This window comes from Meriones unguiculatus, chromosome 20 (assembly GCF_030254825.1).
Source record: "Meriones unguiculatus strain TT.TT164.6M chromosome 20, Bangor_MerUng_6.1, whole genome shotgun sequence".
NCBI classification, from domain to species: domain Eukaryota; kingdom Metazoa; phylum Chordata; class Mammalia; order Rodentia; family Muridae; genus Meriones; species Meriones unguiculatus.
Window position 1 is genome coordinate 46212747 of NC_083367.1, and position 13428 is coordinate 46226174.

The 13428-nt window shown below is 49.0% G+C and overlaps 1 protein-coding gene across 1 annotated transcript in view; it reads right to left on the minus strand.

Annotated features, from left to right (window-relative positions):
* Positions 1-13428, minus strand: part of LOC110555438 (uncharacterized) — a 164046-nt gene that overhangs the window by 126916 nt on the left and 23702 nt on the right. Inside the window, exons 4-8 of the mRNA XM_060373513.1 lie at positions 13168-13278; positions 6841-6954; positions 5469-5663; positions 3917-4055; positions 2426-2583 (exon numbers count right to left, since the gene is read on the minus strand). Of these exons, the coding sequence (XP_060229496.1) occupies positions 2426-2583; positions 3917-4055; positions 5469-5663; positions 6841-6954; positions 13168-13278 (717 nt within the window). The remainder of the gene's footprint in view (positions 1-2425; positions 2584-3916; positions 4056-5468; positions 5664-6840; positions 6955-13167; positions 13279-13428) is intronic.

Consider the following 13428-nt stretch of genomic DNA (forward strand, 5'->3'; position numbering starts at 1 on the left):
CACCCCCCAGTGAAGGGACTAGGAAACAGCCCATAGGGAGGTTAAGTTCTTAGGAATAGGATTAGGCCTTGAGAGACATTTGTCCTTCTCTTGGGGAAGGCGTGCACGCACGTGCACACACACACACACACACACACACACACACACGCACGCACGCACAGGAATGTGACTGAGACTGCCCATCCGGGGAGCACAGCTGACATTCCTCACAACATTGCTCTAAGAAAAGCAAAGCCAGGAACGCTTGCCGTGAAAAGGTCGTTAGCCATTCTTCGGAACAAGGCTCCTTGTTGAGGTGCCCAGGGCCTCACATTCTCTTGTCAATGGTTACATCAAGAGGACAAAAGGGCTGGGTGTGGAGGCACAGACCTGCAATCCCGGTGCTTGGGAGACTGAAAAGAGGACCATGAGTTCTGTAACTGCCTCCACGAGATCTGGCTGTTGGCAAGTCTGTTGGGCATTTTCCTAATTAGTGACTATCAGGTCCAACGTGGGCCCAAAAAAATGGCAGGGCAGTCTGGGCTCAGCTCAGGGTGGACTCTGACTGGGTTTAGGACTGCAACCTAAACCCAGGATTCTTCAGGAAGCTTGTGGAACACACTTCTGAACAGAAGCGTCCCTCATCTGCCTCCTACAGCCAGCTAACTCTGGAAATGAGGCAATCCCGATGAACTCAAATAAGCCTGTTCCAGAACAAAGTTCCCAGCAAAAGTCCTTATGCTAGTTCCAAGGCTGTTCTGGCTCCCACTGCCCCCTACCCCCACCCCGGGCTGCTACCTATTTCCTTAAAAAAACAAACAAACAAACAAAAAAAAAACAAAACTGGCTTTCCCACCATTTTGCTCTTCCCTCAGTAGCTCCCCTTCCCCAAAGATTGCTTTGATGGCTTAATCCCCAATAAACCTTTCTGTCTACCCATGGAATGGTCTATTTCAGTAGTCTCACTGCACCCTTGCTTACAGTGATTGGTGTGGGAGGGCTCAGTGCATTGCTGGTGGTGCCAGCCCTTGGCAGATGGTCCTGGGTTCTATAAGAAAGCAGACTAAGCAAGCCATGGGAAGCAAGCCAGTAAACAGCACCCCTCTACATCAGCTCCTGCCTCTGGGTTCCTGCCCTGCTTGAGTTCCTTGACTTCCCTCAACAGAGTGTGAGATGGAGGTGTAAGCCAAACACTGCAAGTTTGGCTCTGCAAGTTTGGCTATGGTGTTTCATCACAGCCGAGAGCAGGACTGTTTTAACTAGGACACTGGGGTACATAAAATACCATCAGGAGGAGGAGTGGGGAAGGAGTAGGAGGAAGAGACAGCAAAGAGGAAGGGGAGGAAGGAGAGGAAGAAGAGGCAGAGGAAGGAGAGGAGGTGGAGAGACAAAGTTCCACCTTACAGGGCGCCAGAGGAATGAGATCACACTGGGTTCAGTGAGCTCAGAGAGTGTGCATTACAGACAAGAAGCACAGTCCCGGTAAATGATGCTGCCGTAAAAACAAAGGCAGGCGGGCCTTCAAGGTCAGCGCTGACCAAGCCAGCTGCTCCCCCAGCACGGGGGAGGGGGGAGAATGCGGGAGGCGTTGTTAACAGAAAGTGGCAGCTTCACATCTCGAGGTCATCCAAAACCACCAGATTAGATTTGCTCCTGTTCAGGTCAGCCAGCTGCTCAGTTTTCTGTTTCTGTTTTTGCTTTTTTTTTTTTTTTTAAATCTTGCAAATAACGTACAACTTGAGGGAGCAAGGTCTCTCGCTGAAACCCCTGCTGATGTTTTCGTGAGCTCCCAGCTCCCCGATACTAGGAGGCTCTCTGTGAAAGCGCGGCAGGGAGTTCCAGCGGGAGGAGGGCAGGACTGTCCCCGTTTGCATCTATGAGAACACACGTGAGCCCTATTGGGTAGAACCTTATTTAGCATGTCAGAAATACTGCACTCAAAAAGCAAAATAAATGTCAAAAGAGAGTACCGCAACCCCTTCTTAGGCTCAGCAGGCTATAGAGGCTGGCCAACTCTGCCAGGCATGTCTGTCTAACCTGGGGTCCATTTACATCTTCTTCAGGCCATATCCTCCTACCTTTTCTTGAAATTTTACGGGGGGGGGGGGGGGGAGGTAAACCGCCTCTGGCTTCATTATCATCAGAAGGTCTTGTTATGCTCGGGGGGGAAAGAAAGCCCTTGTCGCAGGAAGATGGCTTATTACGTTGTATCTTATTACTCTAGAAACAAGCCTGGACGGAAAAAATAAACAGCTTTGTGTCAGAAGTATGGGGGCAGGAGGCGGAGGGAGGTCAAGGTCATCCTCCACAAATCAGCTACTTTGAGGCCAGTCTGTGCTACACGAGACAGATCGCATTGCAAACCAACCAGGCGCTTGGTAGCAAATGCCGACACTTTCTCCCAGCCACTCGCGTTTACGGAAAGAGTGCAGAGTGCGTTGTTTACCAAGGAAAAAAGTTCCATCTCTTCGGCCGAGTCCCTCAGCTTTTGCAAGTCGTAGGGGACGTGGAAATGGGAGAGGAGGTGCCGCAGCTGGGGTTTTAGCGCGTCCCTGTCCGTCACGTGCTGAGGCAGGAGAGACGCAGCATCTGTTCTCCCGGGCCCTGGAAAATGCCCAAAACCAAGAAGAGCAAGCAAACCAGTGAGTGCCGCAGGACACACAGCCGAAGGCCTGGGAGAGCGCTGACAGCGCGCCCTCTGCTGGTGGAGAGCCGTTCCTCTCTCCCCCGGCTATCTCCATGGCAAGTCTCCATCTTTCCTGGCTTTCTTGCCACCCAATCTCCAGCCCCAGCTTTCTTTGGGGGTGTTGCACGCCACACGATCTCACAGCCCGCAGGAGAAACCTCTTGGGGACTAGACCTCTTGGGGACTGTCCCAATGGGGCAGCCCTACCTGTGGCAAGTGAACTATGCCAGTGAGAAATTAACCAGCGCTGCCATTTGCTTTTCCTGGCTAACTCACACCAGCCTTCTTGAAGAAATGGAGAAGCCTTCCTCCCCACTGCTGGGGTCAGCTGCCTGTCCAGGTGGTGCTCCTGGATAGTCTGTATATAATGGGAGCATCACTCAAGGGCACTCAGAGCAGAAACCCGATCAGGCTTCTCAGTGGCTTTAACAAAAAGGTAAGGGCGGAGGGACCGTGAATTTGATCCTGACCACAAAAGTCGCTAGCAGTTGTGTAAAACAAAACCTGAATGGAGTTTTACACATCATTTCATCTGAAAGGATGAGTATGACAATGAGTAAACTGAGGCCCAATGGGGGACATGGAGGACCATGCCAGACACAAATCTAGAACCAGTCCACTCGCCTCTTAATCGGCTAGTTATTAAAACGGAGACAAAAGTGGCCCAGGAACATAGCGATTGTCTTCTGTCAGGAAATACTAATATTAAATTACAGCTCATTACAAAGATGTAACTTTTTGGCATCTAAGAAGGTAATGGGACAAAGGGGGCTGTGCTAGCCAGCCTTACATCATCCTGACACAAGCTGGGGTTATCCGAAAGGAGGGTACCTCCACTGAGAAAATGCCTCCGTGAGAAATAGCTGGAAGACATTTTCTTACTTAGTAGTTGATGGGAGAAGGCTCAGGCCATGGTGGGTGGTGCCATCCCTGGACTGGTGGTCCTGGGTTCTATGGAAAGCAGGCTGAGCGAGCCATGGGCAGCAAGCCAGTAACCAGCGCCCCTCCATGACCTCCGCATCAGCTCCTGCCTCCAGGTTCCTGGCCCGCTTGAGTTCCTGTCCTGACTTCCTTCCAGTGATGAACAGCCGTATGGAAGCATAAACCGAATAAACCCTTTCCTCCCCAGCTTGCTTTTTGGTCATGGTGTTTCATGGCAGCGATAGAAACCCCGACTAAGACGCAGTCCATGCACACACAATCACAGCCTTCCTTTCTCCATTCTAACCCTGGTAAAGGCCAGCTTCTCACCGGAAACACTGGCCTCCCCAGGACCAGGAGATGCTGAGTTAAGGTCGGCGACACAGACGTTTTCTTTTACCTCGCTAAGTTCAGAGACCGGCTTATCAGCTGGATGCAGCATCTTGGAGATGGGCAAATACTGGAGAGCCTAGAGAGACACAACCAAGATGGCGCAGGTCAGCCCGGTCTGCAGATGCTGCAGCCTCTTCTTGTGATGGAGACAGACAGGAGACAGGGGTGGGAGTTCAGAAACCTGCCCGGTGATAGAGGGTGGAGCCGGGAGACCCGGAAGCACTTCCGCCTGCAGCCAGCCCCTTGGGGTCACGCCCATGAGTGGGAAAGGGGCCTCCTCACGGGGAGCGCAGGGCACACGTTGTACTATCGTGTGACTGAGGGGTGAGAAGAGTGTGGACCACAGCGGCGGGCAGGCTCTGAAGAGGGCGTGGAGTCAGGGGAGCACCAGGCTTCTGGAATGCCACGTTATTCTTTTTATCCTGACACTCACCCCCTTCTCTGGCAGCGCTGGAGACGGAACTTCCGGCCCTGCTCAAGCTACTGTACAAATTCCACCACCGAGGTGCTAAAGCTACCTTACTACTCATTTTACTATTAGTCCTTACTATTTTCTGAGACAAGTTCTTACTGCGTGCTAGGGCTAACCTGCAACTCACTGTGGAGCCCAGGCTGGCCTTAGAGTCAATATTCTCTCTCTCAGCATGGATGCTGGGATTAGATAGATGCAGGACCATGTCCATCCCAGCTCCCTTTTCTTACCCCATCATATTCTTTAAAAGATTTATTTGCTTATTTTATATATATGAGGGCTCTACCTGCATGTACACCTGCACGCCAGAAGAGGGCATCAGATCCCAGTATAGATGGTTGTGAGCTACCATGTGGTTGCTGGGAATTGAACTCGGGTCCTCTGGAACAGAGCAGCCAAAGCTCTTAACCGCTGAGCCATCTCTCCAGCCCCTGTTAACCTATCATATTGTAGTAGAAGCTTACTCACCCTTCTTCCCACCAGCCCGGGACCCTGTTACTTTTCAGCAAAGGCCAAGGCTTCGCCGAGTGGCCTAGGACAAGTATCTTGACATATGATTTCCATACTAAATGCTGCCAAGTAACACAGTGTGTCCAAGCTGGGCGTGGTGGCGCAAACCTTTAATCCCAGTGCTCGGGGAGGCAGAGGCAGGCGGATCTCTGTGAGCTCGAGGCCAGCATGGTCTACAATGAGAGTCTAGGACAGCCAAAGCTACACAGAGAAACCCTGTCTCAAAACAAAAACAAAATGTGTCTAAACGGAAGACTGCTAGAAAACCAGGGGAGGCAAGAACTGAGTGGAGAGGAAGCAGAAGGTGAGAGGAAATTTTTTATAAGAACCAGACTGGCAAAGTGTTTGCTAGAGAATGTTTCCCCAGACTCCAGCAACCCACCGTGCTCTTGTCCTTCCTAGGTAGACCATGGGGCAGTGAACATCCCAGACCTGGAGGTGTGGGGTCACCGTGCCTCCCCACCCCCTTCCCCAGAAGGCCTGGAGCGGCAGCACAGTTCCTCCTACCTTCAGGTAGTGGTGAACGGTCCTGAGAGAGTGCAGGTGACACACGAGCCACCTGGTGTAAATCGCCAGGTCTTCCAGAGTCACGAGGTTGGGGGGGTTGTTTCTTCCCATAAGGAAGTTTTCCCGAGCAGCCGACAGCCTTTCCGCTCTCTGAACTGTGTCACTGAACTCGTGTGTGATGTAGCCGACCTGTTTCTGTTTGAGAGAGATGCGAACAGACCACGGCTGTTGGCGAGCCTCGTTCTCTGCAATGCTGTTCTTGGGGAGGGGTCGAAGAAGGGAGTTTTTGCAGTCCCCAAGTTCATCTACAGTTTGGGTTGGGGTGAGAGGCAGTGGCTGTACTCCCCCAGCCCTGAGGGACAGCAACTTGATAGTCAATGCAGGAGGCCGTTTGGTAGCAGGAATCTGCCTCTGAGCTTCCCGCCTTGGCAAAGTCTACAAGAAAAATGCGTAGCCCAAAGGAGGGATCTTTTCAGCTTTGTGGCCAACACCTTTGATCCCAGCACTTGAGAACCATAGGCAAATGGATCTAGGTGAGCTCAGGCCAACCTGGGCTACACCATGAGCTGCAGGACACCCTGGGCTGTGTAGCGAGCCCCTGCTTCAAGAGCAATAACAAAAGGAGGAATCTCTGTCTTCCGACAGTTTACGGCAGGACCCACGAGAAGGCCTACCCATCGGTTGCTTTCCTGACTCTAGCTGTGAACTTCCTTAAGACAGAAAGGCAGACTGTCACGTGGCTTGTTTGGGTGTTCCTGGAGCCCTGGAAGCTTAGCCACCACGTTTTCCTACACATAGACCTTGAGAGCTTGTTTGGAGGTTCTAGGGAACTACAGTTGCTTGTACAGTGTTTGTACTTGAGCAAACACTGGTCCTCCTCTTCAGCCCAGCAGGAGGCTTCAGGGGACACACATGGGGGAGGACATCAGAAGGACCTCCCCTAGCAACCAATGGGGTGACAGATGTCACAGCCACATTGTCCTTTAAAACAATGGCACGTTTACTGACCACGATGTTTCATTTAGAAAATACATATGAAAGGCAACTGGAGATGGTTCTGTGGTTAAACATACTGGTTGCCCTTCCAGGGGACCCCCCAGTTAGGTGTCCAGCACCCACACAGCTCACAGCCACCTGTCACTCCAGTTTTAGGTGGGATCTGATGCCCTCTTCTGGCCTTCCTGAGTACTGCATGCATGTGGGCTAACCCACATACACATAATTTAAAATAAAATGAAGTCTTCCAAAAGTCACATACATGTATATATACATGTGTGTATATATGTTTATATACCTATGTATCTACATATGTATATTTATATATGTACACACACACACACATCTCCCAATGTTCTGCTCCCCGGCTTCCTACCTTGTAGAGAGGGTAGAGCTCTTCCATGGTCTTACTGGTCTGGCAAAGCCGTTTCCACCTCAGCATGTGCAAATACTTGCTCTGGGCCAGCTGTGTGATTCTCTCTGTGTAAAACTTCACAAAAATACGCACTTACGAGGAGGTAATTATAGGAGGAGGGCTGAACACAAACAATAATAGGTAAATCAATCTCTGGCTGCTTTGAAAGCTCATTTTTCCCCCTACAGGAATGCTATCGAATGAAGACTGGCTCAAGATAATCCAAATGTAAAGCAAGAAGGCCAAGTAGATTTGGTCCGCTGCTGACGTAGCTGATTGGTAGCTCTTTCATCGGTTATGGAACTCTTGGCAGGGAACTAGGGTGTAAAGTCAAAAATTTCAATGAAATTTTGGGTTAAACAATTGAAATTATAGGCAAGAGAAGTGGCTCAATGATTAAAATGCGTTTTCTGTGCACACACACACAACGGTATGAGGCAAACGTACATTGCAAGTCAGATGAATGAGCCAGTGAGGCAGCCCTTTGGGTAAGGGAACTTGTTATGAAATCCTGATGCCCCCAGTCTGATCCCTGGGACCCACGTGAAGGTGGAAAACAGGAAGTAACTCCACTGTGTTGTCCACTGACCTCCACATGTATGCCATGACCTGCTCCTATCCACGTACATCGCGCGCACAGAAGTGACAGAAAAGTAAGATTATGGCCTAGAAAATCTGACCGAAAAACTTCGTTCACTCTTAAGAATGGTTACATGCAACGGCACGTTTCTGTAATCCTGGCACTCACGGGCTGAGGCAGGAGGATTACGGGGTTGAGGCCAGTCACGTAGATGTGTGTTTTTAAAGTTAATTTTTAAGTTTCCTCTCTGGCGATAAAAATGACCCTGTCTGTGAAATGAGCCCTGTCATATTCTTTCATTACAGGTAGAATTGACCAAATGTGATGAGGCAACTGTTTTCTGGCCCTGGACAACATAGCGCCAGTGTCCCTGGGAGAAGAGAGCCACGTTGCCATGGTTCCTGGGAGACGAGAATCTCATTCATACTCCCGAGGCACAGGAAGGAAAGAAAATTCACAGAGCAGGGAAGGACGTCTCTGAGCTAAGGAGAGAGAGCTTCAAGTGTGAGGAGCAGAGCCAGGGAGTTTGTAGGCTGCCGCTCCGGTGAGGAGGAAGCCAGGCAGAGAGAGACTCCGGAAATCTGTGTGGATCCCCACAGGCCTGTGGGTGAGGACCCAGCCGGGCATGCAGCACGGAAACACCAGGAGGCCGTGTAAAGACCAGCTGCCTGGGACCTAAGCCCTGCAGCTCTTAGGGCTCTTACGGCTGCCAGATGGTCAAGCTCCAGCCAGCGGGGCGAAGGTTCCAGACCTGAGACATCCAAGGGCAACAGCAGAACTGTAGCAAGGACTCTCTGTGCTTAGAGCAAAGACTCTCCTAAAGGCACTCAAAGAAAGCCTTGAAAGAAGTGGATCTGTGACTTACGTGTCTAAACAAAATGCAACACTTGACAGGAAATATGAACCGTGGGGTGTCCAATAGTGAAGATGATTGCTTTTAGCATTTGTTTATAAATTGTTAGACATGCAAAGGAACGAGAAAAATGACCTATGGACAGAAGAAGAGTTACTGGTAGGAAGACAAGGCCTGACAGAGGTAACAAAATTAGCAAGCAAAAATCCTGAAAGGTCTTTTACAGCGTGCTCAGCGTGCTCAAAAATTGAAAGCATAGTGGGAGAGAGCTGGGAGAGAGTCGGAAGTCTAAAAATAAGTACATATTTGAAACAAAAACTTGAACGGGCTGGATTAGAAGTAGATCAGACTCTACTTGGTAAAAGTTGGTAAACTTGAGCCAGGGTGGTTGGCAACATGCCTTTAATCCCAGCACAGAGATGGCAGAGGCAGGCAGATCCTTGAGTTCGAGGCCAGCCTGGTCTACAAAGTGAATTCCAGGACAGTCAGGGCTACAGAGAAACCCTGTCCCGAAAACAAAACAAAACAAAAGTTTAGTAAGCTTAAAGACATAGCAATAGGAATTTTACAAAACGAAGCGCCATCAGGAAACAAGGATGAGTTCAAGAGGGAACAGGATCTTGGTCCTCGTGAGGCAATACGAAATGCCGTAGGAAGACGAAGGAAGAGTAGAAGGTTTCAGTGCTGGGGACTGGACCCAGAGATGTGTGCATGCTACAGTCTATCACTATCACTGAGTGAAGCTCGCAGAACCCCCCTCCAGAAATGACTATAGTTAAAAAAAAAAAAAAACAGCGCTTCAAAGTTTGTAAAGAGTGATAAACACTCAGGCCGGTTGTCCCGGGTCATGACACAGTGGGTCAGGGCAGCAGGAAGAAAGAAAAAGAATTTTTACCGAACAAAAAGGGGTAAAACGAAAACAGCAAAGGGTGTTCAGTAAACGGCAAAAGGAACCCAGGATAAAGTGAAGCTTGCTGCCAAAAAGGACCGGGAAGAACAAGAAAAAGTAAAAGCGTGAGAAGAATTAAAAAAGAGAGAGAGAGAGAGAGAGATGGGGGAGGTGAAGAGAAAGAGAGGACAACAGCCAGGGGAGCAGAGAAAGCGTGATCTAGCCGTGGCTGGGTTGGAAGAAGAAACCTTCCCGCCTCCTAGGAAGCCTGGGGATCGATGACATCATCGCGCACAGCTAAACCCAACCGCAGAGCACCAACCAAAGGAACCACTCTTCAGAGGCGAGTTCCGAGAAGAGCAGCGCTTTTATTGAGAAACCCCAAAATTGTCCAAATCGGCAGAGAACAGAGGCCACTGCCCAGGGGCCACTGTCTGACCAAGCAGCAGAAGCCACAGGGAGCATCTGTCCCGGCTCTCAGCGCGGTGCCCGCGCTCTCTCACCCACTCTGTCCTCCCTTTTCCGGGTTCGGGAAAGACGTTTTGGAGCAAAGAAAGAGAAGAACGCTCTTCACCTCCCCGCCAACGCCTGTGCCGCCAAGCCAGAAGGCGGAGTGTGAACCCCGGGACCGTTTCTGTCCACACCGTGGTACTGAGAAGCTTGGACTGGGACCAAAGCAAATACAGAAAGCCGGGAGATGTTAGGAGTTTCTCTCTGCTGAGACAATTATTTCGGCAAAAGCTTTCCAGAATCTCCTATAACCCCTAAAAGGAGACACAGAGCACCAGAACACAGACAGAAGCAGGTGCTTTCAGAACTGACTGCTCATTGGAGGGTCACACTTTTAAATGTTCGAAACCACCACCTTGTTGATGTTTTGGGTTTGGTTTTTTGCCAAGGCCTTTAATAGCCGAGCCCAAAATTTTTTAAAGTCTTAACAGATTTTTATTTAAAGTTTTTTTATGCTTATGGGTGTTTCGCCTGAATGTCAGTGCACGATGTGCATGCTATGCCTGAGGAGGCCAGGAGATGGCGCCAGGTCCCCAGGAACTGGACTTAGGAGTTGCGAGCTGCCCTCGGGGCGCTGGGCATTGAAGCCAGGTCCTCTGGAAGAACAGCAAAACGCACTCTGCCACTGAACCAACGCTCCAGCCCCTAAAGTGTTGAAAGTCTTCAAGTCATTGAAAGAATGTGGTGAAAAGGCCTCCTTTACAAATCAGACATCAAGCCACAGAAATGGTAACCAGTCTTCTGGGTCGGCCTCCCAGACCTGCAAATTGCCCAATTCTGAGTTGATCAACTTAGAATGGAGAGAAGGGGGGATCCGGGAGCTAAATGGTTGAGCTAGTGACGTCATCTCCTTGGAGACGTTACTGTTCCACTGCATAGTTGCTGTTGACGGGTCTGAACAGAAAGGCGCGATGACAAGGAGCAATGTTGCCCATATCCAAAGGCCGGGGCCCTAACCCAGAATCTCCATTTATCAGGAGCATGACTGCTGTGCTCAAACCTTGCGGGCCCCCCTAAATACTGTGTGTTAAAAGCTCGGTCCCCAGAACACCAGTGTGGGCCTTGAATGGATCAAGACGGCTCGAACCTCGGGCAATGGATTAATCCATTTACGGATTCACAAATCGGCGGCTTGGCCGGGAGGACCTTTGTTCTAAAAAGTGAATTCTCTGCTTCCTGGCAACCCCGAGGTCAGCAGCTCTCTTCTTCCCCATCTTCCAGCAGTGGTATTCCACCTCACCACAACGCAGCCAGGAATGAGCAAAAGTTGCTTGAAAAGGAAAAGAAAATTATACCCTACATTGAACTTTGGTTGTCTAACAGATTAAAACTTCAATGACGATGGAGAGTTGGAATTTTACAGCTTGAAAGCCTAATTACAACGCACCTTGAGCTATCTTTAGCTTCTGTCATAGCCGTTCCTTTCCCACCTCTGTGTCTGCCCTAACATCTTTGTGGCTGTTTGGGTAAGACCTTGGGAATGTGCAAACAGATAACTAGCTTCCACCAACCAAAAAGCCAAGAATGCCACCAGATAGCGGCATCCGAGGCCTATAGCTGAGATTCTCCAGATTTGCTGTCACCTGCCTATCTGAGGCTTCCCCCAGTGTGTTTCAAAAGGATCTTGATTTGTGACTTCTCTTCGTTAAGCTGCTGTGAGGCCTTTGTGGTGCCGTTACCATGTTGGGACTTGGAGCTGGAGATAACCCATGTTCATGCTCCCGGGACATGGTCACACATATCTGGCCCCAGAATAAATCATTTTACTCTCTTTGAGGTGAGTTAGTGAGTTTTGCACAAGTGACCCTGGAATGAAGCCCCCGAGAGCAAGCCAAGAGAAATCTTTCCTCATTTGGAAAGAAAATAAATAAATGTACAATCCAATAAGTTAACTCTAACTATAAAACAGCTAAAAAATATTAAAAGCTTAAAACAGCCAGAGAACAGAAATACATTGTGTTCAGAAATAGAATCCATCCAGTGCAAGCCACAGGGACTAGAGCAGCATCTTTAAAATAATGAACGATAGAAATTGTCAGCCCAGAAAACTACACCGGGCAAAACAGGCTTTATAAAATGAAAGGGAAATGATGTGTATACAATAACAAACCCTGTGAGAATGTGTCCCTGATAGACGTGAAGTAGAGATGATATTAGAGAATGCTCTCCAGACAGACGGTAAAGAATATATTTTTTGGAAATTCAAGCTGTTCAACCTTATCATTGCTGTCAGTTGGGACAGCACAATTCTTAGTTGCACAGGGCTGTTCTGGGCATTAGATGTTTCAACATCATCCGTAGCCTCTGGCAAGTAAGCATGAAGGTCCAACAGGTTGTACATGTCCACTGCCCTCAAAATTCTAAAACCGAGAACATCTCCAGACACGACCATATGACTTCTAGGGGACAAATATCTATTACCCCTACCCTGCCTCTCCCTCCACCCAGAACCACTGATATACAAGAATGAAGGAAAAGTACCAGAAAGGAAGGGAGAAAGAAGGAAGGGAGGGAAGGAAAGGAGGAGGGAGGCAGGAAAGCAGGTAGGGAGGAGAGAGGGAGGGAAGCTATTAGGGAAGGAAAGAAGCAGAGAGGGAGGGAGGGAAAGATGGAAGGGAAAAAGGATGACAATTGTACAAAGAAAGTTCTGAATGCACAACATTTTATCTTTCGTGATTCCTGCTAACTACTCATTGAAGACCCAACTGTTATGAATGAAGAGATGCAGCTCAGAACACGGGCTACCTTAAATGATTTCATAGAAGTAAAGAACAAGTCATTTAAAAATTTGAAATAGTAGATGATTGTGCAAAATTGAGACTCTGTCTGAAAGTTCAGAGGATTTTAATTGTCCTGCAGCCTAAACTTAGTGATTCTTCTATATATTTTATTTGACCATTATTACCAAGTGCACATACATAATTTTAAATTAATATTACAAAATGTAATAATTTCTTATGCAAAAAAGATAAATATTTAGTGGTATAGTGTACCAAGTAGCAGTCCACATTGTTTTGCTTTTGATGGAAAGTAAGGCTGGCTGGCATTCTCTCTCTCCCTCCCTCGAGGTTCCCTTCCTCTCCCCCCCACCCCCCTCCCCGCCTCACTCTCTCTTATTATAATGTTGCAGCAATTTTGATGGAAAACTATTTTCCTACTCTGAGTTGTTTTCTTAAGAGAGGTTTTCAGAAATGTCTCCCCTGCCTTTGGGAGGTGGAGATTGTCTTTCTCCTTGCACGGTATAACACCCCGACAGTCAGACTCTCTCACTCTCTCAGCCCAGCAACTTTAAGCTGAACTCAGCTGTGAGAACGAAGTGGTCTCTCTAAAGAAAGCGTCAAGTCTGCAAATGACCCATATGCAGAGCCCCTGCCCGCAGGCTGTGCCGAAAAGCCAGCCTGCTGATATATTTGCAACACTCCCTCATGTGTTTGCAGAGTGCAAGAGGCCCCCTACCTGCAGCAGGAGCAGAGGAAGGTTTTCCGGCGTGTACTCTCTCCTCAGGCAGCTCTCTAGCTCCCTCTGCAGGACATCTGCCTGAATAACAAGGGGTTTGGACTCCGCCACCTAAACGCAAGCACCGAGTTTCAAACATCCTCCATCTACCACATTGCAAATGCAAATGCAAAGAAAAAAAAAAAAAATCCGACCTCTCTAAGGACACGGTGATTCGCACTCGCCCAGCAGCGAGCAGGATGTGGGGCTGTACGGTTCAAC